The sequence below is a fragment of the Eumetopias jubatus genome, unplaced genomic scaffold (genome assembly GCF_037043125.1).
Source record: "Eumetopias jubatus isolate StellerSeaLion01/CBP00866 unplaced genomic scaffold, mEumJub1_p1.0 scaffold_6, whole genome shotgun sequence".
NCBI lineage: Eukaryota > Metazoa > Chordata > Mammalia > Carnivora > Otariidae > Eumetopias > Eumetopias jubatus.
Window position 1 is genome coordinate 138,471,815 of NW_028274812.1, and position 26,670 is coordinate 138,498,484.

The 26,670-nt window shown below is 41.9% G+C and overlaps 1 protein-coding gene across 4 annotated transcripts in view; it reads right to left on the reverse strand.

Moving 5' to 3' along the window:
• Window positions 1-26,195, reverse strand: part of KIF13A (kinesin family member 13A) — a 100,855-nt gene extending 74,660 nt beyond the window's left edge. For all 4 annotated transcript variants that reach the window (XM_028107471.2, XM_028107469.2, XM_028107470.2 and 1 more), the window contains exons 1-6: window positions 26,139-26,195; window positions 9,942-10,034; window positions 8,903-9,083; window positions 6,237-6,324; window positions 4,648-4,782; window positions 3,739-3,851 (exon numbers count right to left, since the gene is read on the reverse strand). In XM_028107471.2, coding sequence (XP_027963272.2) covers window positions 3,739-3,851; window positions 4,648-4,782; window positions 6,237-6,324; window positions 8,903-9,083; window positions 9,942-10,034; window positions 26,139-26,169 — 641 coding nt within the window. In that variant the 5' untranslated portion in view covers window positions 26,170-26,195. The remainder of the gene's footprint in view (window positions 1-3,738; window positions 3,852-4,647; window positions 4,783-6,236; window positions 6,325-8,902; window positions 9,084-9,941; window positions 10,035-26,138) is intronic.
• Between the last annotated feature and the right edge of the window lie 475 nt (window positions 26,196-26,670).

Below are 26,670 nucleotides of genomic sequence, written 5' to 3' on the forward strand. Positions count from 1 at the left end.
CCAGCTGGGTTGTCCCTGGTTCCCACTGCACCCATGGCACTGAATGTGGTCACACTAGCCCTCAGTCCTTTCCCGTCGGATCCTGACCTTCCCGAGGCCAGAGCCCCAGCTACTCCTCCCCGTGCCTCACGCACCACTAGTGCCCAACACATACTGGCTCCATGGATCAAAAAGGGGCAGGTGAGCACCTCTCGTTTGAAATCCTTGGGGCCACCTGGGTATGGAAATGCAGAATATTTTGAATTTTAGGAAGTTCAGTGCGTGCATTATACATGACCACCACGGACAGATCTGGGACAGCAGGCCGTAATAAAACCCATTGGCATTTCTATGGCTAAACTTACAAATGGCCATGCTAAATGAGTAAACAAACACTATAAACGCAGGTAACAACCAGAGACAGCCTCACAAGACTTCCGGTGAGGCTCTGCCATCAGGTAAGCTGTGAAGAAAAAAAGAAAAGCGCTTGGTGTTCAGAGCATTACGGATTTTGAATGGCAGGTAAGGATGGAGGGCCCATTTCCATGAAGGTCTCCCAGACAGCTCTGCAGACGTCAGGGCACCGTGTAACGTCAAGATGTCCCGTCCATGCTACGTCCCCATGACCACAATGAGAACCTGGAGGACACCTACTGGAGACCTGGGTCTGGAGTGGGCTCTTGGGGCATATGCACCTACTCAGGAAGACCAGAGAGGTGTGTGGGGTTAAGAAAACAGCCCTGGACTAAGGCATAGGAGAAAAGATTCAGAGGCAACTCTAGTCCCTCCGAGCCAGTTATTTTGGGAAAAGCACAAGACCAACTTGGCAAACATCCACAGGCTGGTAAAGGTGTCATAAAAAAAAAAAAAAATAGTTCCATGCTTCAGTGTTGGCTTATGTAGGATTTCGCAGCGTTGTCTGGTCCAAAAAAAAAGAAAAAAAAAATCCTCCCTCCTTTCATTTTTTCAAATGAAGTGACCTCCTGTTGTCCTCAACTGTGTGCTCCTCAAGGGCAGCCATCATGCTGTGACAAATAACCATAAACACGGTGGCTTAACAGAACACGAAGCTATTACAGCTATTATCTTATAGTTCTGGAAGGCCAGAAGTCCAAAATGTGTCTCACTGGGCTAAGAAGGTGTCAGCAGGGCTGCGCTCCTTCTGGAAGCCGTTGGGACAGACTGTTGCCCTGCCTGCTCCAGCTCCCACAGGCCGCCTGTGTTCCTTGGCTCGTGGTCCCTTCCTTCACCGTCAAACAGGAAATGGAAGGCGAAGATTTTCTCACCCCACATCACTCTGACCGGCTCTGGCCCTCCTACCTCCCTCTTTCACTTTTCAGGAGCTTTGTTTTTATAGCAGGCTCACCTGGATAATCTCCTCATCTCAAAATCTTAAGTTAATCACATCTGGCAAGTTCGCTGCCTTGCACTGTCACATATGCACAAGTTTTGGGAATTAGGATCAGGGCATATTTGGGGGGTGGGTGGGGAGGCAGTAGTGTCTACAAGAATATCTAAATTTCTTTTGCATCGCCAGCATCTAATGCAGCGCCAGGCACATAGCAGAGACTTAATAAATGTCGGCTCAGCTTTTATTCATATTACTTAAATGTCTCCAAGCATTAGTTCCCTCATCTATAAACAGAAATAAAAATACCTAATAGGAGCCTCACATGAAATAATGCATATGAAAGTGCTCTGATAACTATAAAGAACCCCCAAAATGAAGATCAGATCTCACTGACTACTAGTAGGAAATCCACACATCCATTTGTGAAAGAGCTAGTATATAAATAAGGAAAGACAGCAGGATGCTAAGAGCATTTGATGAAATTCAGTAAGGCATTATGGAAGAGAGTCAGTCGCCGGGGGATCTAAATCATGTTATTATGTGGCTTCGAGATAGTCCGGTTTGGGACAGTACGTAATTCAGTGCCCAAATTTAAGAGGGCACTATTAATGTTTACTCTGGGATGAAAGTATCAGCTAGGACTCTTGCAGGCAAACAAAACACATGGTCACCCCACATACTACACGGGGCTCGGGCGCCAGATTGCCTGCAGCCAAATCCAGATCCACGCTTAGAGCTTTGAGACCTGGGGCACATTATTTAACCCCTCTCTGTCTTGGTTTCCTCTTCTGTAAAAGAGGGATAACAGACCCCCCCGCCCTGCCAGTGCTGGTGTGAGGATCAGATGAGTGATTGCATATGGAGCATTCAGTAGAGCACCCAGAACACACTAGGAGGTCAGTAGAAGTTAGCGATCATTATACAGCAAAGCCAGCCATACTCTACATTCTCACAAATCCTCGGCACAGAACTCCTACTGTTTTCCCACAGGCCCAGCCAGAAGGCAAAGGGCTGGCATGGCTTAGCACCAGTAAACACATCTCCCGGACAGGTGACAATCTTTTCGTTGATACCTGCTCCCTCAGACCCCCATTTCTGCTTTCCCATCCCTGCCCTTGAGCTCACTGTGGAAGGCCGAGCTGCGGTGCCGGCCTGCACTCCTACAGTGCTTGGTCATGAAATATAGCCAAGCCCTTTGTTATTAGAGCAGGAGACAGGATGACTGGAAGATTAACTCCCTAAAGCAGCAGTCTCTGCAGTGAGTGCTGCTGTGTCCAGCTGATAGAGGGGGTGATATTTCCCTTCTAATTTTAAACTTCAGCACACTAAAATTATAATGTGCTCACGTCATTTTAAATGCAAGCTGCACAAACATGTTCCTGCATAGATTGCCTCTTGTCACCTTCTGTCCTAAACGAAACCCAAGTTATTATGTCTCAACAGAGAGATGTTACAAGTACAAACTCAACTGCTTTCTGCTGAGCTTGGAATAATGATAATGATGACACTATTTGTACAGATTATAAAAATATTAGCTACAGCAATTAATATTGATTCAGTGCACAGTATGTGCCAGGCATTGTTCGAAGCGCATCCTGGGCATGTAAGCTCCAACAAGTCTATGAAGTAGGGACTGTTATGATCCCCATTTACGGATGAGAAAAAGAAAGCACAGAGAGGCGAAGGGAAGGACGAAACTCCGGCAGTCTCACTTGACACTTCATACTCTTAAATGCAAACTCTGCTCCCTCTTGAGCAGGAAAGCAAACACCCCTCTTGCACGGCAGGAGCCATCCTGGGATACTGCATTACTGAAAAGAACAAACCCTCCACTGGGCTGTGCGTTTGCTGTGCCCTCTGTGCCCAATGCCGGCATCTCCTTTGTCTGCCTGGCAAACTCCTACACATCCCGTACCACCCTGCTCTCTTCCAGCCCCCAGGATAGCACTGGGCACACCGTAGGCTCCCAAGCAAAAAGTGAGATTTCAGTGTGGCAGCTATTCAGCAACTGTTAAATTCTGTTAAGCACTGATGTTTAAACAGTATCAGCTAACAAAGGGATTCAAAGCAGGTTTTCTTTTCAGAGTAAGCTTCTCAGGTTAATTTAAGATATGACTTGAGTGACAAAGCTGTGACTGGCATTTACCTGAGATTACATTAGACATGATGATGACATGCACAGGGCTGCAACGCGTAGCTTCACACAAATAAACCCATGCATTTCAGGAGAGGTAGGGCTGTTGGTTTTCTTCAACTCCATTTACTAAAGCTACACGGACTCAGAAGCACCTGCCACCAGAACCATCCACTCTCTTCTAGTGCCACAAGCCCCACTCCCCACCCCCGGACACAGGGGAAGCTGGGTGTGAGGCTGCAGTGTGACACCTGAATTCCACCAGCCACCTTACTTGTTAATGTTGCTGCCTTCTTTGAGTCGCTCTCCTGCAGCTCCTGTCTTGGACACTCTTTCACTACCCGCCAGGTCCACCAGGCTGACCTTACTGACCTTCTCTCCTGAGTTCTGGGTGCAGGGAACAAGAGAGAAACAACACACGTGAGTGCAAATGCACACGTCCATACCAATGTCTGCACGGTAACTGAGGGCAGCTGGAGTACCCCTGCCCCCACAACAGGGCAGGGGAGGAGCTATGTGGACTCGCGATTTCATGGTCAAATTTATTTTTTTAATTTTTACTTTTTTAAAAGTTTTATTCATTCAAGTCATCTCTACACCCAACGTGGGGCTCAAACTCACGACCCCGAGATTAAGAGTCACATGCTCATCTACCTGGGTCAGCCAGGCGCCCCATCACAGTCAAATTTGAACTGGTGCGCGCTTGCTTTGTAGCTGGGGAGCAAGCCCACTCAGCTTTCCAGGATGCGGTCAGAGAGCCGGAGATTTTCTGTGCCTTTGAGGAAACACATGAGGATTCCTGCATATTCAGGTCAAATTCCTCTTCTTTTGAAAAAGTGTTCTTTAGGCTAAATGTTGTGGTTTCCTCCTTAATAGCCCTTAATGGCTGTGAGGTAGACTCCCATTGTTTTTAGGGGAATTTCGGGTGAAAGGATACATATTAAAAGCTGTATGGTGACATCATCATGCCGTTCAGGGAGTTTACACAAGAAACCCAATTTTTAAAAAAAGTTATATATAAAGGAAGACCTGATAAATTGAATGATTTAAGTAAAGTAGCTTATTTAGTAAGCACCAAAGCCAGCATAAAATTTTCAGCAACCGAATCCACCCATGAAACCCTTCACCCCTGCAGGATATTTGCGTTCTTTTCCTGCACTGAAGGCTCTCCCCAGGCCCTCACCCCAGACTGCAGGTCATAAAGCGTCTGTGTGATTACGATGTTGAACACAGCATGGGAGCGGCTGCTTTCCTCATTCATGTTAGTCGCAGCTACCGTCCGAGACTTATTTCCCTCAGACATCAATGACTCAATATCCTAGAGGCAAAGCAGAAGGAACACAGGATAAGCGCAAACACAGGAATGCAGTCCTGCCCACCAGGTGCACGGATTAATTACAAGCCCGGGGACGTGCTTGGCCCCGCCCTTCCGTAAGGACCCTCCCCGTCTGCCTTCCGCGGCGAAGGGGCTGAGCCTCCGCCTCTCTCACCGCCTTCTGGAATATGAAATGTTCCCCCCATTTTGGCCATCCCGCAATTGTCCCCTTTCTCTGTCTGGCGCCTCTTTTTTCCCTTTGCAAGTTCCTGGGGGAGAAAGGAGCTAATGTTTATGGAACACTCCAGATACTCACTATAAGGTAGTGACCTTATGTGACGGTAACTCTCTTGTGCTTAACGACTCTACAGAGCTACCCACGGCTTGTTTATGTCGCCGCCTCAGCAGGGAATGCTCCTTATTCATCTTTGAACACCTAGAACCCACGGGCTCTTACACGTTAGATGCATGAACTTTATAATAAACAAGTATTCCCCTGATGTTACCCACAGAACACCGACGTTCACAGAGCTCAAGTAACTTTTCCCACATCTAGTAAGAGGCAGAGCGGGGATGCAAATCACAAGCTCTTACTAATAAGTGACAGGGTGAGATGAACACGGACCCTGACCACACTGAGCTGTGAACCACGCACCTGAGCAAAGGTGCTGACTTTTAGCACCTTGACGCCAGAGAGGTTTCCCTTCATTTCAGAATCTAGGTGCTTTTAAAGTGATGGCTGTACTGTTTCTCATTTGAGCGATACTAAAAATGTCTTCATCTAATTGGCTGGGGGGAGTTAGCTCACAGATTAATTTTCGTCATACTGAGTCAAGCGGACGGTGGGACAGCCACAAGCCGTCTAGGCAGAGCATGACTAGGCAGAGGACACCTTCACGCACCCGTGGGTCGGCATTCTCCAGCAACACAGAGCGGGCTGTTTTGGGGGGTTTCTGAAGCAGTGACAATAGAAGTAAGGCTAAAACATCAAGTCGGGATGTAAAAAGGCATACAAGTCAAGGAGCAGAAAAAGGAGACAGGTCCGTCAATGGAGAGAGGAGCGATTCAGAAAAATAGAATCAGAAGACTGAAAAGTAATGGAAATGAGCACAGAAGATCCTGTCAGCAGGAAGGGAATGAACGGATTACCCAACGCTGCTTACATGCGTCCAGGTTTCTCTAGAAGGACATCACTGACAACCTTGGGGAGAAGAGTTTCAACAAGGCGGCATGAAAGAAAATACTCAGCACTTCACACTGGTGAGCCTCTTGGCCACACTGTCACGCCTTCACAACAAAGCATGTTGAAGCCCTTTCTTTCCGTGTAGGGTGTGTTGCTACCGGGTTTCTGAGACCACGCATGGTACCAATATGCTACAAAGCACTCACATAAAAAATACACTCAACATTACCTACACATTTCAATTTACTGATTTTTTTTTTTTAATGACACTTACCTCAAAACTAGTGACAGCCAGCTGGGATAAACCGTCTACATATGGTCCCAAAACTTTATGCTCTCGAACTTTAAGAGACTGTCTATTCCTTTGGGAGGAAGGAAATAGGAATGAATGAATCAGACCAAACTGGGAAGCTTTTCTTTCTTTTTAGCTACTCAAAAACTAAGGTTGCAATTTTTTTAATGATCAAGAAATATTCTAAAAGCTACTTTATTTGGATTAGGAAAACAGCATTCCTTTTGAGGAATGTCTTTTATACTGATTTCTATTTTAAGTAACTTACTATTTAAAAAATTCTATCTCTACTCCTAAACTAAATAGCCAGCACACAGAATTTGAGGGTAAGCTAACTTGCTTGCTTTAGTCGATGAACTTCAGTTCTACACAGGAGGAAAAAAAAAAGGAAAGAAAACAAAGGAAAGAACATGCAGAATTAAATTTAACCTTAAGATTATTTCATACACAAGCACACTCCCAGTTTCAGTAAATCACGTCTAAAAGTTTTGATCAAGTAGTGAACAATATTAAAGTATTTTAATTTGCTTCTTTAAGGCTGAACTGATTTATGCTGCTTCTATGCTAACAATTTTATACAGAAAGTGATAGAGCAGGAAAGCAGTTGTTTGCAGTTACTGATATTTATGCTATATTTAGAATTGGCTCTGCTGGTGAAGACTTTAAGACTTTTTAAAAATTTTAAATGACCAACCTGGTTTGGGACCCATTTAAAGCTTATCAACACATAATTGAGATTAAAAGCAAATCTATATATATTATGAGTATATTGCATTTGTCACCTTTTCCATTGCATCAGATACTGATCCCCTTTCAAATCAAGTGTCGATGTTTGGCATCACTTAAGTGCAGAAAAACGGAACTAAGAATCACTGAGTGCTTCCCAAAGTCATGGCACTGTTCCCTAAGAACTTTTTAGTTATCCCATTTAATCTTACAGTAACCTACAAAGTAGGTTTTACTGCCTTTACTGATGAAGAATTCAATGTGACAACGAGCAATTCTGTGTACTCTAAATGGGGGCAGATCAAATGCACATCTTCAAGAGAGCTAGCGGGATGCACACGGCTCTGAGACTCTACTCACTTGCCTTGCGCAACCAGAGATTCTTGAATGCTATTCTGGAGCCAGAAAAAGTAACCTAGCACCGTATCAAGTGCTTGTGATGGTGTCTAACACAGGGCATTCTTGTACACTGCTGGTGGGCTGTGAACTGGTACGAGTCCTTTGAAAGACAATTAGGCAGGACCTCCTAACGCCAAAGATTCAGTGTCCTGTTGCCCACAAGTCCACCCCAGATGTATTCCCTAGGAACTTACATTTGCACACCCAGAAAATTGTGCAAGAATGCTCAGAGTAGCACTGAAGCAGTAAAAAGTGGAAACCACACAAGTGATAGTAGATGAGACAGACTATGGTATAATCATATAATGAAACACCAAGGAGCAGTAAAAGTGAACGCATTATTACTTCATGTATCAGAATGAATGAATCATTAAGAAGAAAACAGCAAGTCAACAAGGGACATATATGCTATGATGTCCCTTACACAAAGTTTAAAATTGTGCAAAATTCTGTGTAAACTCTAAGGAGGATGAAGATAATGAGAAATGTAAAATTCATCATTGTGGTTACCTTGGAGAAGGGTAGGGAATGGAATGGAATCCAAGACAATCATAAAGGGGTTCAAAAATATTGGTCATGATTAAGCCAAATGGTAAGTAGGATGGTCAATTTTATTATTCTTTATATCTTACATGTATTATAAATGTTCTTTCATATGCAAATAGTTAATAACTTTAAAGTCAATATAAACATTTCCTATGATTGGTTCACTTCCTTATCACCTACAAGTCTGATCTTATGATGATACCCTTGATTACACAGCTGCTAAAAGCATTTAAAAATAATTCAGGATAACTGAATTGAATTTAGAGAATGAGCTCAATACTCCCCCCGCCTGCTGGAGACTTGGATCAAACACAGGATCAAAATACACCAAAGTATTAACAATGGTTATTTTTGAGTGGTGGGATTATAGGTCATTTTTATTTCTTCTTACACTTTGCCTATTTTCTAAATTTTCTATGAGTATGTATTTTTAAATCAGCAAAAAAATTTTTTTATGAATCAAACTCATCTGGTTTTTATCACCTAGTTTTTAAAAAATACCCATGCTTGGGATTCCCCTTGGGGCCACTGAATCATGGTCTCAATGGGTGGGGCTCAGGCCAGTGTATGCTTCAAAAGCCCCCCAACATGATTCCAGAGCACAGCCCAGGAAGAGAATGCTTGTCCAGGCTGGTTCCAGCACTTACCTCCAATGTAGAGCTGCTGCCTTCCAACATGAATTGGAGGACCACTGAGTCATTCTTAACTCAATTTTTATGAACAAGCCATGGTAGCAAAAATAATACCAACAGTAAAAACATCTTTTTAAATGGCATATGTAAGCAACTTTACACATGAATACAGGATGAACCATGTATACTGGGTATACCAGTAGGCTTTGAGAAGCAGATGATTTCTCAGTGAATGAACTGAAACCACAGTAGTGACCAAATAAATATATTCACTTGCAGTTTTAACTTAAGGATCATTTACAATTATTATTCCCATGACAAGCTTAATTTCAACCACTAACTTACCCTTTGGGGTCTAAAAGATCCCGAACTTTCTCATTATAAATTTCCATATAGGATACTTCGACTTTAAAGGTCTGTGACTCATTTTGCTCTAGAGAGATCCTTTTAAATAAAGCACAGCAGAGCCTTGGAATAAGGCCCAGCTGCTCAGCACTGCCCATCATGGAGAAAGATTTTCCCGAACCTGAAGAAGAGAAAGCAGAAAGGAAGGAGGACCACAGAGGGAGTGAAACATAATGCTTCCGCATGATGAGGTTTCTACATTTATCTGCCAGGGTCACAGAGCAGAAGCGGCAAACGCAGCCTCACGCCCATGCCCCTGGACAGCAAGACTACTATTCTTTCTGTAACGCTCACAACCTCCAGCTTGATGGAGGGACGCCTACAAATAGAACCACGATGAATATGTAATCTTGAAAAGTATGTATAGTGAATGTCAACTAAATACATTATTGAGTAACACAGACAGTACTTTACCCCCAAAATATTTTATGTTTGTGAAAATGCTTTGATACGTGTTCTCTTGTCTGAGTCTCGTAGCTGTCCTGTGATGGGGCCTCAGGCAGTATTAGTGGGACTTAGATTCTAACTTTCTTGCTGAAGCAGTGTTAACGGCTGAGCCCCTAGCGAACTTCTGCTCTGCATGTTCCAAGCACCTGCCCCACAGTCTCGGTTTAATAATCCATTAGCACTCCTGTGTCCCAGGGAAGGTCCTCCGCATAGGATGATACCAAGAGTTGTTCTACAGCTTTTTACTATAACCTTTATACTGAGAAACTGGTAATTATTTTTCTAGGTCAAATACAGGTTAAAACTATAATTTAGGAAAATGACATTTAATAGTTTGAAACTAGCTTTGCTCAATTACTCAATTATCAAAACTGTTGAATCTTCAAAAAGAGGGTTACTTTTGATCATCTAATTCAGCAAAACCCACAAAGTCAGAAGCATGTTTCCGACACTTCCCAGAGTGTTTTCTATTTCTAGACTTTAAGAAATGCATATTTAACGTCATTGGCTATAAATAAAAGCAGCTACTTACCTGTCTGTCCATACGCAAAAATACAAGCATTATACCCCTGAAAGGCTTTTTCAAGAATTCCTTCCCCAAGGCACTTGAAAACCACTTCTTGGCCTAAAAACCAAAACAAAAAATAAAAAATTACAAAAGAAAAGAATGATTTTTCTTGATTATGTTTGGATTAATAACTGAGTCCCAGTTAGTAACAACATTCTCTCAATCCAAAGATGTTAAAAGTGTACTGTGTGCCTACTATGTGTAGGGCTATGTGTTAAGAGCTCAGTTCCTGGATCAGGTCATGATTCTACTCATTCTTTCCCTCTCAGACACTTCGCTAGGCATAAAAGTTTCCTTTTCATAAAAGTTTTCCTTTCCATAGTCAGTGGGCCATACAAAAGGATCGTTTAAATTCTGTTTAGCTTCTTCTCATGAGCTGGTATTAAAATACCATTAAACATAAATGGTCTTATCTCCCCATCTGGATTCTGGGTTTGCAATGAGCAGGAACGTTGTCAGACACATCTTGGTACATGTAAGCACCTAGCACAACGCTAAGTGCATGCCAAATGCTGAGAAACCGTTCACTGCTGGAGGAGGTGATGTGTGGAGCATAGGCACCTTTACCCTGGTTCCCATGCTGGGTTCGAGGACAAGTTCTCTTCTGTGAGCCTGTCTACAGCTCACGGCAGCTTGTGGGGGTCTTCGGTCATGTACTATATAGCCAGTAGCTTCTGGCTAAAGAGTAAAGCTGTGAAAATTTTTTTTTTTTAAGTAGGTTCCACACCCAATATGGGGCCCGAACCCACAATCCTGAGATCAAGACCTGAACGGAGATCAAGAGTTGGACAGCCAAACAACGGAGCCACGCAGGCGCCCCAGGTATAAAAATCTTTTTAAACAGTTAAGGTGGCATTTACTACCCTTTGAAATTTCTGACTTTCTAACATTCATTCCCCATCATTAAGAGAATTAAAATGGTATTCTCCTTCCTCTGTGTTCTCATAGCCCCCAACTTTCACAATTACGGTATTTGCCAAACCTACTGGTTTAAGTACCTCTTCCCGCCACTGGAATGAGAAGACCCTGATTGATGTCAGAGACTATAATCTGTTTATCTTGTAATCCTTGGGCCTGGCACAAAATGCTTAATAAATGTTGAAAAAATGAGTCCAATGAACTTTTTATTTTTTAATCTTACACGACAATTCCTTTTACATTTGGAAATAACGCAACATAACATAAGCTTTCAGGTGTACTGTTTCCTTTATGCAAAGCTGGACCTAATTCTGGCAGTCTCTTGTTACACTGGGACATGCGGCTGCACAGTGGGACTCTCAGAGATGTGTAAGTGCGAAACAAGTAATGTTTCCAACCATTAGGTTGGCAAAACATAAAACCGTGGCAACAATACAGCTGGACTGAGGAAATACAGGCATTTTCATAATCCACTGGGAGGAGAATAAATAATGCAGCCACTTGAAGAAAACCTGACAGCACCTAGAAGAGAGAGAATATGCCTCTACTCGGAGCCAATGTGAGGCAACCACCCTCGAGACATTCCACAAGGGACTCCTGTAACAGAATGCTCACAGCAGCATTATTTAGACTTTCTAAGTTGGAATCAAGTTAAATGCCCATTAGTAAGGGAGTAGAGAAGGAAAATGAGACTATTTTGTATGTTAGAATATTACAAACCATGTAAAAAAAAACAAATAGAACACACCTGTGGGTGTAAACAATGCTAAAATTCAAAAACATTGCTGAGTTTAACAAAAGTCATGTTCCAATACCTTTAACGTATACATATAATGTAAAAAACTTATGTCAAATAGTGTGAAACATCAACTGATGGGCACTAAAGTTGAAAAAAATGAAGTGGAAGAAAAATAACAGATTTACATAACCTTATTTCTCTAATTCTGACTTCTAACATCTAGCACAGAGCCTGGTACCTAAGGGGTATTCAAAACATGTTGGCGTAATATGTGGATTTTTAAAAAGGGTGTAACTACTCCTAAATGCACAGGTTTGTTGTGAAGACTAGCTATAGATGTGTGCACACACACTGAAAAGAATAAGGCAATGTTAAAATTTTTATCTACTACATCAATACCTTTTTCCTGTATGTTTTCTCAAAGGATCTTCCTTATTCCACATGTACTCCCCCCAAGGCCCATGCCAAAAGGCAGGCCTTAAATCTGGAGCAAAGCCCTGCAGTGTAGAATTTAGGGATTAAACCCGGCCTGCGCTCAGGCTTGTGAGAACCGACCGTGGTCCTTAGCCAGACCCAGGTGCCACCCGCAGGCTCTGAAGGCACTGCTTTCTTGGTGCAAGGAGACAAACGGAGCCATCTCGTGGCATCTTCCACCCTGGTTAACCAGTCCCCCTCAGGAAGGGGGTGGGGACAACATGCTTTAAGACCTGGCCAGGTCAAACATCCTGCCCGTAACTCTTGATTTCAACTCATATTTAGTAACTTGAAAAAAAGCAAGAACTTGAGTTGACTGAAGGACTCGACTGCAGGAAGCCTGTGGTCAGAGCTCGACGACGCCATGCAAGGGCCTGTGGTCACTTAGTCAGGAACCTCTCTCTTCCTATGTTAGGGGGTGAGATGCAATACTTCTAGCTTTTCCTCCTGAAGTTGAGTAGCATGGAAGTATGAGGAATTATTTTCTCTATATTCTTTTATTTTTATTTTTTTTTAAAGATTTATTTTAGAGAGAGAAAGTGAGTGGGGGGAGGGACAGAGGGAGAGAATCTCTAAGCAGACTCCCTGCTGAGCGTGGAGCCCAAAGCGAGGCTTGATCTCACGACCCTCAGAGATCACGACCTGAGCCGAAACCAAGAGTCAGATGCTCAACTGACTGAGCCACCCAGGAACCTCTCCATGTTCTCTTAAAGGAAAATTGCAATGTTTTTTTTTCCCTTGGTACGAATGGTTTTTTAAACTAAAGAGCATTAGTCAAAAAAACCAAGAATGAATGCTACAGAGCTACATGAAATAGGTTTATGACATGTCAAGCGAAAAAAAAACACAAAACCTTCCAGGCTAGGATATATACACTAAAAGTGCACAAAAAAATAAACCAAATGATTAAAGAATTCTCCAGCATATAAAAACACATGAATAAATTGGTTTTGCCTATGTCTAAATTACTACAAATACTAAAGAGGATATGAATTTATTTTATTTTTTTTAAGATTTTATTTATTTGAGAGAGTGAGCAAGAGAGTGAGTACAAGTGGGGGTGGGGTGCAGAGGGGCAGAGGGAGAGGGAGAAGCAGGCTCCCCTCTGAGCAGGGAGCCTGATACGGGGCTCGATCTCAGAACCCTGTAATCATGACCTGAGTGGAAGTCAGACGCTTAACTGACTAAGCCACCCAGGTACCCTGATAAATTAACCTTTTAAACTTGTATACTTTTATTATTTGTGCAACTAGGAAGAAGAGAATTAATTTTTATCAACTGCCCCAATAGCAATGCACTTTACATATTTTGTATCATTGAATCCTTGCAGACCCCAGGGCCAGTAGGATCTGTAAGGAGGCTGGGGTTCTAAAGGGGAGTCATTTGTCCAAGATCACACAGACAGTGAGTGGCAGGGCCTGGGTCTGTCTGTACTGCCTCTTAAATGTTAAAGGAGATGCTCACCCATCATCGGTGACTCAGAGTGCACGACACCAGGAGTCAGTTACTCCCACCTCTGGTCTTCGTGGTTTTGTGCGTTTGTTTGTTTTTACAAACTCTAGGTCTTATTATGCTTCACTATTTTTTTCCATTTTTTTCTCTACCACTGGATTGCGAGTTTCTTTTTTTGAAAGATTTTATTTATTTATTCATTTGAGGGGGGAGGGGCAACAGGAGAGGGAGAGAGAGAATCTCAAGCAGACTCTATACTTAGCACGGAGCCTGATGCGGGGCTCGATCTCACGACTCTGAGATCATGACCTGAGCTGAAATCAAGAGTCAGATGCCCAACTGACTGAGACTCCCCGATGTCCTGTGAGCTTTAAAAATGTTGCTGAATCTTAGCAGACTACCTGGCAAACAGTAGGCACTTTTACTTCCTGAGTTATTCCTGTATGTTGACATAGCTGTCCTCAGACTAAAGTGGATTTAACTGGGGGCCCCTTTCCTCACTGGTGAGGACTGAGGCATCAAAATATTGTTTGTTGAACTTAAAAAGAAACATTTGGGGTATCTGGCTGGCTCAGCTGGTAGAGCATGCAACTCTTGATCTTAGGGTTTTGAGTTTGAGCCCCACATTGCGCGTGGAGATCACTTCAAAATAAAAATTAAAAAAAAAAAAGGTTTAATTGCATTAGAGTTTATACTTTGGTCAAAGTATGACTGTTTTGGGGCGCCTGGGTGGCTCAGTCGTTAAACGTCTGCCTTCGGCTCAGGTCATGATCCCAGAGTCTTGGGATCGAGCCCCACACTGGGATCCCTGCTCAGCGGGAAGCCTGCTTCTCCCTCTCCCACTCCCCCTGCTTGTGTTCCCTTTCTCGCTGTCTCTCTCTCTGTCAAATAAATAAAAATCAAATGTTTAAAAAAAAAAAACACAAAGTATGACTGTTTTTGAAATTTTAATGAGCCCCTAAAGACTAGAGTACCCTTGGTTACATAAGGTCTGGGGATAGATGTGAATAGATTTGTTAATGAAATATGTATCTACTAATTGAATAATTTTGATAAAAATGACAGATTATACTTTTCCCAGCACCCACAGTAACCGCCCAGACATTAAAACAAAATATATGTGACAGAAAAAAACCAAACTAGTCTCTCTGATTTCCATTAAATATATGCATATGCTTTTCAAAAAGTCAAGTTCTCTTAGACATTTACAGTTATGCTTGACAGAATATACTTCAGATTTATCATATTTAATCAAATTTTAGTTATAAGTAGGAAAGGAAAAAATTCTGAGAAATACAAAATAGAATATGAAAAAGTAGCAAACAATTATACTGTGTTTCTGGAAAGAATTCGTCTCCTTTCCATCCTTAAATAACTACCTCGAAGCACAATTTATAAAAGGATAAACACAAAGAACTATTGTTAAGTTCATGTATCTTTACAATTCTAAGCAAGACTGGATTCTAGAGAGAATGCAATACATTTTATCACTATGGCTTAATGTCTCAAGGGAAATTTATTCTCTTTCAAGATAAGAAATAATGAACACTTTGCCACCTCTACAAAGTTATACCAACATTAATATTTTTTATAGCTGCTTAGCTTTCCACTGTATGCTTACCTGATGCAATCAGTTCCCTATTATGGATATGTAGATTATTTCCTTTTTCTTTTTTCTGTAATATTTATCCTTACATATTTATCTCTGAGCACTTTTCTGTTTTCTAGTTTCAGGCAAAACTCCAAAAACTCAAATTACTGTGTCCTGTAGCAATGCACCCTCAACAACACGGCTATTATCATTCTTCCCGGTTTTGTCTAAACTACAATTTTCCTTTCCTTTGTTGATTCCCCACTTTGTATTTATTCCTTAGTAAACTGATTATTTGGGTCCTATGTTTCTTTTTACAAATTGATTGCTTTAATCATTGATTTTTTTTTTACTTAAAAATGCTCATCATACATACATTTATATGTTTATTTACTTATTTAAGTAATCTCTACACCCAACATGGGGCTCGAACTCATACTCCCGAGATCAAGAGTCACATGCTCTTCCGACTGAGCCAGCCAGGTGCCCCCAAAATGCTCATCATATATTAAGGATATTAACCTTTGGTCTATTATACATTGTAAATATTGTTTCCTAGTCTGTCATTTACTTTTTAGTCTCATGTTGGTTTTTGTCATACAAAAGCTTTTGGTTGTCCATATTCAAATCTTTCATCTTTTCCTCTGTGATTTTTCCCTACGGTATATGTTTATGCTTCCAAAATCCTTTTGTATTATTATTACCCCAAATTATATAGGGATTCACCTGTATTTTCTTCTAGTTCTGTTGTTTTTATTTTTTTACAGTTTTATTTTCCAACCTGAACTCTGCTCCTTACCAGCTGTGTGATCTTGGGCAAGTTCTGGGTTTCTTCATTAGTAAATCAGGAATAATAGTTGTTCCCTTACTGGGTCGCTGGTATGATTTAACAAGGCAAGACAGGTAAAGCACTTACCACAGTGCCTGGCCAGTATAAGTCTATAGTATATTTTAGTTAATATCCATTATCAACATCATCCCTCAAATCTTTAATCAACTATAATTAATTTTGGTATAGAGAAGGAGATCAACATCTAATTATTTTTCCTTAATGTAGTTTCTTTACCTTTGCAACAATTCTGTCAGGTAATCCAATTTCAAAGATAAAAGACATCTATTCTTAGGAAAAAGATTTTAAAGGAATCACTTACTGCTGTTTCTCTAGTTCCCACTTCTAAAATTCTACTGGCCAAATATAATGGTATAATATGGTGATGGGTGTTATGTTTTGTATGTATTGGTGTGTGTGTGTGTGTGTACGTGTGTGTATGGGTGTTGAGTGTATATGGGGTTATATATGTGCTGGGCATACGTGCATATGTGTGTGTGTTGGGGGTGTATGTGTGGTGCATGTGTGCTGGGTTGTGTGGGGTATGTATGTGTGTTGGGGGTACATGTATGTCTACATATGTGTATGTGTGTTATGTTGGGGCTTGTGAGGAGAGGAAAAAAGAACAGTACTATTTGGGACAAGATATGCCAACCTATACTGTCCAGTGGAGGAAAAATATTTACTTTTCTTTCATAACATTATCTTGGAAGGGTATAGGGGGCAAAAACCAACATAATAAATCCTATCAATAAAACTGTGAATAGAAACACCCTCTATACATTTCCCCTGAAATTTCTAACTGGTGCCCTTTGAGCTGTAGAACTCCTTGGCTGGGGTTATAGTTAATCAATGCTTCGGTTTGGGAACTTTCAAGGGCATCACTGGGATGGTAGGAAACCACTGTAAAAGGGTCAGACTGTCAACCAAAGCCCAAAAATGCCCTGTGGACTCTATACAGCCTCCTGTCTTCCCCAACACAACAGGCTCTCCGTGACACACAAATGGGGTACACTTCACTCTGTGATAGAGAGAAGACATTAAATATCAAAGACCCTTTCATGGTCTGTTAAGGAGAGTCTGGTTGATCCAAAAGACTGAAGGTTTCCTGCTTGTTTCTATTTTTTAAACACAGAGGTCTCCTTTCTCAGCATAGGAAAAAAAAAACGACTTGCCAACTGCTTTTCGAAGCTCACTATGCAAAACAATGGGGCTGTTTATGTTGGATGGTGGGAATCAGGGAGCCCATAAAAGATGCAATATTTTCACCTACATGTTTCCTGCCCATACCTCCCCTCAAAGAGAAAGAAGCTGTCTGTCTAGGGGCATGCACACCAGCCCGAGAGGGAAAGTTCAAAAGTCGCGTGGGAAGCAGGAGGATCTACGAGTATTTGCTTCTATCCCAGAAAAACCAAGCAAGGCCACAGCACTGTCACGCCCAAGAGGCTTGTGGCTTTTCAGCAGGTGATCCTTCTACACATGGCAGCTCCATGTGTCTGGTGCAGGGAATCCACAGGGCAAACCTGACCTCACTTGTTAATAACCATGACCAAGAAGATGCCAATTTCCCCTGTGGGGTTCATGCTTAAAACTATAAAGTATATAGTTATGTATGTTGTATGTACACAATACGTATATGACTGTAAATATACAGTTATATATATAACTATATGCATAAGTCTTAACACATAGGCATGTCCAAAGCAATCTGGAATACCGTATCACAACAGCAGAGAGGACCCCTGCATGGAATTTCTGCAACCAAGGTTATACACCTGACCCACCCAACCCTAAGTCACATATATAATACAGATCTGAGTCTCTACACTCGTGCATCACTTGTCCCTGTTGGGGACCGCAGCAACGTATTCAAAGCTGTTTCAGAGCTGTTACGTGTGTGCATGGACAACTGAGTAACCAAGGTAATTCTCTCTCTATAGCAGGGCCCCGAGCAGAAGACCAACCAGGGATGGAAGAGAAAATGCACGTACCATTCATATGCCTAACACCGACTACTGAAGAGGCACAGGGTCAGTTACAGGGGGCTGTGTTCTAAGAAACGGGAGAACAAAATGGGAAGGCATAACCCTTGTCTTATTTAAAATCTGCATTAAACAAGGCAGTCACATAGAGATCATGGCTGAATAAAACAGTAAGCATGGCAATACAAGGTCAGACAGGACATATGCGTGGAATATTTCTCATTTTTCTAAAGCAGGAACATGGAAAAGCATTCAAGATTTCAACACGATCAATACTTTTTATCACTGTAAATACAATCTCCTGTTTTCCTGTCTTTTCTCTTTGGAGTTAGAGTGGGGGAAAAAATGTCTGAACTCAGTATTCGTGATGTGGGATTCCTGGGTCTGCTTGTTGGGTGAGGATGTTTTTCCACCTCTAAGCAGGGCTGACAGCCTCAGTGATTTTGATGAGTCTGGGCTTGGCAGGTGGCCCAGGTCCAAATCAGAGCACCTGGACAGTGCAAGACCAGACAGGTTCTCCACATACACATGCAGTGAGGAGAAATGCCTAATGTGGACCAGGCTTCAGCAAATCCCTCTCCCAAATAGGGCAACTCAGAAACTGTCCCATGTAGGGAAGTTAAACCTCGGTTAAACTAAATGACCAAAAACTACTGAGTTTGGATACAAAAATGAAGCCTTTCAGGATGGACCTGGTGACACTAGATTTACGTTTTAATCGACTACAGAAGTTTGCCACTAAGGGGCTTGGTAAAAGAATCCTGAGAGTGGGCACCTGGGTAGCTCAGTTGGTTAAGCGACTGCCTTCGGCTCAGGTCATGATCCTGGAGTCCCAGGATTGAGTCCCGCATCGGGCTCCCTGCTCAGCAGGGAGTCTGCTTCTCCCTCTGACTCTCTTCCCTCTCATGCTCTCTCTCTACCATTCTCTCTCTCTCTCAATAAATAAATAAAAATCTTAAAAAAAAAAAAAAAAGAATCCTGAGAAACTGGGCCATGCGGGTAAAGGGAGAGCGCGGGGCCACTTTCCACAGTGGTGTCTAAGGGCGATCAGCATCGCGGTGTTTGGGAGTCTTGCTTGCAGCATGGCACAGGGTGACTCACCCAGATGGACGTTTCCACCCCAGCAACAGCGCTGGGACGAGTCATGAACTGGCAGTGAACCTTGGCTCCTTTTTTGTTGGCAAGTCAGGTGGCTGACTCACTGAGGAGAGGATCAGATATTGGTGCCCAGAATGGAAGAAGCAAAGAAGCCACCTGGCCTGTGATGACTCTGATAGAGAATGTCTTTTGAGCTATTCCGTAGGGTGTTTTCACATAAAGCATCTGCTGGGAAAGTAAGTGTTCTTCATTTCTGTCTAATATGTTCTCGGTGGTACAGGAACACGCCAGCCCCAACATTCCTTCTGGACTTCGGGGAGCACAGTATTCACAGCACTCGAGGGGAGATTAAAACAAAGCCCAAACCAAATATAGGCACTGGGGACTCCAGAAAACATCTGACAGGAGGGAGAATGCTACCAGAACGATTCCTGGCTGGCTTCCAAGCCAGAGCACTGCAACGTGATTGCCGAACACAGCCGCTCTTTTGGGGTGGCAGAGAAGAGAGGACAGCCTGGGACTACAGGAGAATCCATAACATTTTCATACATACTTGTCACTGTCTAAAACTCACATTTACGACTGCTTTTCAGCTCTCTCCCACGGAGCAGTTTCCTCATCTGTAAAATGGGGACAATAATTGTTTCTACGTGATAGGGTGTTCTGACAATTAAATGACCCACTGCAGGTGAAGGGATGAGCACAGTGCTGAGAACCTAGTGCTCCCAAGTCTATTGTCTACTGTGATTCTTACCCACCTCTCTACATACCCTTCAGTAAGTTACATGATGTCTCTGGGTGCCAATAAATAAGGAATAGATGGGGATGAAGAAAGGAAACCCTGTAAGAAGGTGGGGCTGTGTGGGATTAAAAAAATAGGAGTAGAGGAGCGCCTGGATGGCTCCACTGGTAGAGCATGGGGCTCTTGATCTCAGGGTCATGAGTTCAAGCCCCACGTTGGGCATGAAGCCTACTTTTAAAAAAATCAGGAGAAGTAAGAGAAAAGAGAAGCACACACACACTCACACATAAACATATACACATGCACTAACTCACATTTACACACACCCATACTCACCACACACACACACACTTATAATCAAATATACATGCTCACAACATACATACATACACACACATGCATACTTATATACACACATTTACACACACATACGCACACACGCACGCACTCTCTTCTCAAAAAAATCTAACAATATTAGCTAAGCTTATTTATTTCAGGAAAGTTTTTCTCACTAGTAAAGCTGGCCTAACCCAGAGAAAAGTCAAGGCCCCCCCCCCCATGACCTCACTGGGCAAGGAAACGTCCATGAGGAGTGCAGGGATGTGAACTCAAACGGTCTCAGTGTGGGCACTTGGCACATTTTACCCAACACAAATACAATCCCACCATGAGTAAACTTGAAAGTAAACATCAAAGATTCTTGTGATACAAAAACAGAAAAAAAGAAGAAAAGTTTTTCTTCACTGACCTCTACTTTTACCCAAATTTCTGAATTCGCCAACATTCTCTTCCATCTATAAAATAGTACATGGAGGCGCGCCCACTGAACCCTACATCACCCCAGCTGGGAGGCTGTGCTCTGGACTCCCACCAGCTGAGCTTTGCTCTCACAAAGGGTCACAAAGGGTTTGCTCCTAAACTGGTTTATGTCAATTGTACTTCTCTGTAATTACATAATTTCATTAATAAATGTAAAAAGACAGTTGCTGGTTCTAAGAAAACGAAGTTGGATGCTTAGGGAACAACCTGATAAGGCTTAGTCACTAAAAGAATTGTTAAATTTGGGATGGGTACAACAATTTGCAAAAGACTATAAAAGAGAAAGAAAAATCTAGAAGAACTCTGCATTTAGACTGTTTTGTGTCTTTTAAGATGGCATGCATCATTTATAAGGAATCTCCATTTCATCGAACTTTTCAAAGAATCAACTGCTACTGCTTCTCGTAACTATAGGGAAAACATCTATGGTTTTGATAAACCTAACAGCTAACAATTATTCTGTGCAAAGCACTTGCTGAGTGTTTCTTATATACTTGAATAATGAAAGAATGAACCAACTTTGCTAAAACAAGTATTTTGGAACTTTGATAAAATATTTGTTCTATTTTGGCTAGTGCTGGCTTTTAGAATATAAATTTTCAATTAGCAATAATCACACAAATGTCTTATCTTGTTCCTAATCTTGCTTCCATTAAACAGCGTGAAAGAGAAATTAGTTCTACCTCTGGGCACATAAAATGTCCCATCATGGGAACAGAATCAAACAGGGCAACAGCTCACGGCTCGGATGCACACAGCACAAAGCTATGCTAGCAGAGTAAGAATCAGACATATATATATAACCTTTCTCCTGAACTGCAGGGCATTAACAATGCCCCAAAACACACGGCTTCAGCAAGTTTGAGCAACATGCCATATGGTGACAATTGTTATATAATTTCTAAATCAATAGTTTAGAAGCTCTAGGCCTGGAAATGTTCAGGTCCACATTGATCCCAAGATATGCCACCCCCAGACAGGTTTGTTTTTTTTTTTAAGATTTTATTTTTGGGGTGCCTGGGTGGCTCAGTCGGTTACAGATTTTTTTTTAGTAATCTCTATGCCCAACATGGGGTTCGAACTTACAACCCCAAGATCAAAGATTCACGTGTTCTACCGACAGAGCCAGCCAGGCGCCCCTCACCAGATTGGTTTTAATTTTTGGCATGAAGATCTGTAGAAAAATAGGTTTGTGAAAAATATTCCCCCACTAGGAAGAAAACTGAAACCAAGGGGACTGGAAGTCACTGTTATTTACCAACATGGCACATTTTAGGCAGTGATGAATCACGGACTGATTCATTATCAAGAAGGCCTCAATTACAATCGGTAGTGATTTGACCATTTACAAAGGCCTATTATCTGCATGACACTTTCAAGTGTTGTCAGTATTCACTACAATAGCTTTATAGTCCTAAACGTGGATCTATGTCTGTATGTACGAAGATCCATACAGGGAAGATAAAGAGTTTATGTAGAAATATGCCAAGCTTTGAGTGCCTCATTTTTGCAGGTTACTTGTTTTGTTTGTTTTCTTCATCCTGGCACAAGCGTTTTTGCTTTAAAGACTCAGAATTACCTGCCAGACAAGCATTATTATGCCTACCTAACCCAAAGGTTATAATAAGAAATAAATACAGTTAAAATGTAAAATGTCTCAGAGCCTGATTCAGGGCAATTCAAACCGCTTAACAAACAAGTCTTTGACTTGCCTCTGAAAAGTCCATTACAACAGCTGTGTGGCCAACATAAAATGTCTGATTCATGCTTTATCAGAGAGCGAGAGGGGGGTCTGAGATCACCCTGGGCCACGTCTCCTCCTCCCACAGATGACGAAACAGATCCCCAAAGGTGAGCAGCTGGTGGCAAAACCAAGTCTCGTCAATTCCAGTGCATTCTCTTTCCACAGAGCTGACGCTATTACCCTCAGGACTTGACAACGTGACCACGACAAAGACGGTAAATTCTAAGTGGCTTACGTACTTTCCGCGGACAGGTCATTTGGTCCTCAAATCAACCCTAGGAGATGAGAATGATTACCATCCTCATTTAACATGTGAGGAAACAGAGGGGCAGTGAGACTCAGTGGCTCCCCGGGCGGTCTGACGTAGGAGCCCACATTCTCCCTCCCAGCACTCCAACAGCCCGCTGCCATGCCATCCAACACGCTAGAGACTTGGGTATTTCTACGCGGGACAGCCTGAGAGTGAAGGGTGCTGCGGTCACTTTTAACAAATAGTCAAACAGAACATTCTGACACACTGCGTGAAACTCAGTGCCCTGCCTCTCGTGGCTCCCTCAATCCCTGTGCTTCCAAGTCTTTCTCCCTCCGCTACCCCTCCTTCTCTCTGCCCCCCAAGTTTTGAGAGCCGCCTCGAGAGCTCTTCGTCAGTATCAATGATGCCATTATTCATTGAGCCTGACAAATAGGTCGGTTTCAGGAAATCCATGTTCCCCCTTTTCCATTTCCTCTATGTCCCATCAGAGAATGAAGGCTTCTATCTTAATGTTTCTATTCACCATTAAGAAGGAATTGCTACTTCTTTTTTAATGAAGAGAAAGGAAATCAAGTTAGTATGAAACCAATCAACAAATCTACCAGTAATATACTTCGTAGGCAGATTATTTACAATGGATACAAACAAACCTGAGAATAGCTAGCAAGAATTTTACTTTTTGCTAAGGTGGTCACTGGATTTGCACAATAATAGGGCTGTCTAAAGAATAAGAATTTCTCCCCACGTTTCAGAAACAGACATTGCTCTATGAGCCGAGAGTGCTGTATTTCAGGGCTGAATGGAACATGCTATTTGATGTGATCATGCAAATTAAAAGTAGTAAATTTATTAGGTTCTCAATAACTTTAAAAATCATTTTTATCTTTTTAAATATTTCTGAACATACTAATTTGTAATGCAGAGCTCCAGAAATCTTTAGTTTCACATGTCAATTTTATCATCTGTACTTAATAGTTACTTCCCATTAAAAAAAAAAAGTTTGTTCTGGAGCACCTGGGTAGCTCAGTTGGCTAAGTGTCTGCCCTTGGCTCAAGTCATGATCTTGAAGTCCTGGGATGAGTCCCGCATCGGGCTCCCTGCTCAACGGGAAGTCTGCTTCTCCCTCTCCCTCTGTGCTCTCTCTCTCAAATAAATAAATACAATCTTAAAAAAAAAAAGTTTGTCCTATATTCGGGGATATGTGTTGATACAGTGCAGAAGACCAGAATGGTCTCTGTGGGCAATGAGGGAGAATGTGATTCTAGAAGACACGACAAAGAAAAACAAACCCCCTGAAGCACTATTTAACCACATCACTGCAGTAGCCCCTGTTCTGTACTGTATTAGTCAACCAATAATGTTTACACTAAGCTCAGTTTAGACTGCAGAATTCTGTTCAGCCCTTCCAGATTTTGCCTTTCCTTGGGTTTTCTATAGCACTCAAAATCTTTAAAACAGTTTAACTCAATATTATCTCAAAATGTTTACTGTTGTTTGTTATGCACACTTTTGCTTTCCACCCAACTTTTTCATTTCTCAAGGGCTTTCTGAGGCTGCACACACAGCAGGGGTTTCATGGATCCTTCAGGAACTATTCTGAGACCCGCTGGTTCCCTGGGTTATAGAAGAGGAACAGCCCTGGGCCAGGTGGGAGTCACGGAGTAGAGGGTGAGGAAGGTAGACTGAGGATATATAATAAAGGACCCTACATGTAGTCCAAGGAGAATAGATTTTCTCTCTAAGTGGTGAGGAGTCCTTCAAAGTATTTGAGAATTGCATGAGGAGAGTTCTACTTCAGGAACATCTCTCTGGTTATATCTTGAATAACATCAGCTGAACAAAGAGTGAGCTTTGTACCAGCCACAGCACTTGTTTCTGTTACAATAGGAAATCGTTTACTTTTGTAGTTTATTTAAATCCAAAAGCACACACCCAACCCAACACCAAAATACACAGTGGGCTAACATTCAAAGCAGACTGTTCTAGACTCTGTAGAATTTATTGTCTAAAGTGCTAATGGGCCAATAAAAAGACAAATTAACTACAACCAACATTAAGAAGTACTTATTCACTTCAATGAAATACACTTGCTAAAGGTGTAGGAATGATGTTTGGAAAGAAAGGCTCATTTACTCACTGTGAGCAATGGAAGAAATTTTCCTAGTTTCAGATTAACTTTTGAAAAAATTATATATGAAATAATTTCTCAACAAGTTTGCTTTATGTGGCAAGGAAAGCGTTGTCAGGAAACAAAATTCCCCACAAGCAAGTGATCTCCTTTTGCTTTCTAGTGTTGTAAGACCTGCATCCTCTCCATCCATCCCTCACTATTCTTTTTAAAAAGCAAATGAGAAAGTCATTCAGCTGATGTTCTTCTAAGTAGAAATGAGGAGAAAACATTCATTAAGACTAAATACCTAGGGTGCCTAGGTGGCTCAGATGGTTAAGCGTCTGCCTTCGGCTCAGGTCATGATACCAGGGTCCTGGGATCAAGTCCCCCATTGGGCTCCCTGCTCAGTGGGGAGCCCGTTTCTCCCTCTGCCTCTCTCTCTCTCTGGCTCTTATGAATAAATAAATAAAATCTTTAAAAAAAAAAAAAAGACTAAATACCTAATGGGGCACCTGAGTGGCTCAGTCATTAAGCATCTGCCTTCGACTCAGGTCATGATCCTAGGGTCCTGGGATCAAGTCCTGCATCAGGCTCCTGGCTCCAAGGGAAGCCTGCTTCTCCCTCTCCCACTCCCCATTTGTGTTCCCTCTCTCGCTGTGTCTCTGTCAAATAAATAAATAAAATCTTAAAAAAAAAAAAAGACTAAACACCTAAGGAAATGGGGACACAATCAAAAGAGTAGTAATCAAACTTCCTCCACGACCACAAATGCTTCCCTCCTGAGCTAAAGCAATTGTGATAAACTCCTTGGAAGGACCAAGACCCACCAAATAATAAATCAGTAGTCATCTGTGTTCAATGGAATAGGGATGCAATGCCTCAAGGAAGGAACACTAGCAAAACGTGGGGCTAGCTCAGGGCACATTCCCTGTGAATGTGTAGTTTGTATCACCAGTGACTATTAGAATATTCAGGATGTGAGTGGGTTGTGGAAACCAACAGCATCTGTGCTTTGCTTATATCAATGGACAGTGAATTTCCAAAACAGCGACAAGGAAGACATGGCACATTAAACCTCTTCTTCATGTGATAATCACAACAGCTACCATTTCTGGCTGGAGATGGTGCCCCAGTATTTCTAATTGTTGGAACACCTCTGAAGATACTAATACCCCCTTTTACAGGGAAAGAGCCTGGTGCTTAAAAATAAAAAAACCCGTCCATGACTTCTTAGCAAATTAGTGGCACAGCCAGATCCTGAAATCAAATCTTGTTGACTTCAAAGCCCACATACTAGAATTGGAAAGAATGAATGTGAATTTTATGGGGAAAAACAGAACTGCCGAATAAACAAAACAGATGAAGAGAACTGAGGCCCAAAAATCAAGTGAAGAGAGAGAGCCAACTTACCAGCATATTTTGTAGTATTAGATTCATCCATGGACCAAAAGCAATAATCAAAGGCAAACACCTGAATGAAAGAACAAATTATTAAAGATTAATTAACTTCTATGAGTAAATCAGACTATAAAAAAAAAGATTTGCTGATAAACACGAGGGTTCTTGCTACTGCCTGATTAGAAAAAAAAACCACTATAGATTTAATGCTTTATTAATCCTAAAGCTTCTTTTGGACTAAACTGTTGGTTATCTTACTATATTAGAGTGAGTTGCATACGAAAATTGCTATTTATCCAGAATGCGAACAACGAGACATCTTAACCAAAAAAATATTTTTAATGCTACATTTAGGAAGAAAAAAACCAACCAAACAATGACTTCTCACCCAAATCCACAGTTCCCGCATCTGCTGAAGCCCTTGGCTGGATTCCCACGGCTTTGCTAGTAACATGAAAGTGATCAACTTGCATTTTAATCACCTCCTTCTAGCTTTCTGTGAGCTACCATTTATAGCCAAAGTTCCAAACTCCCCACATTCCCA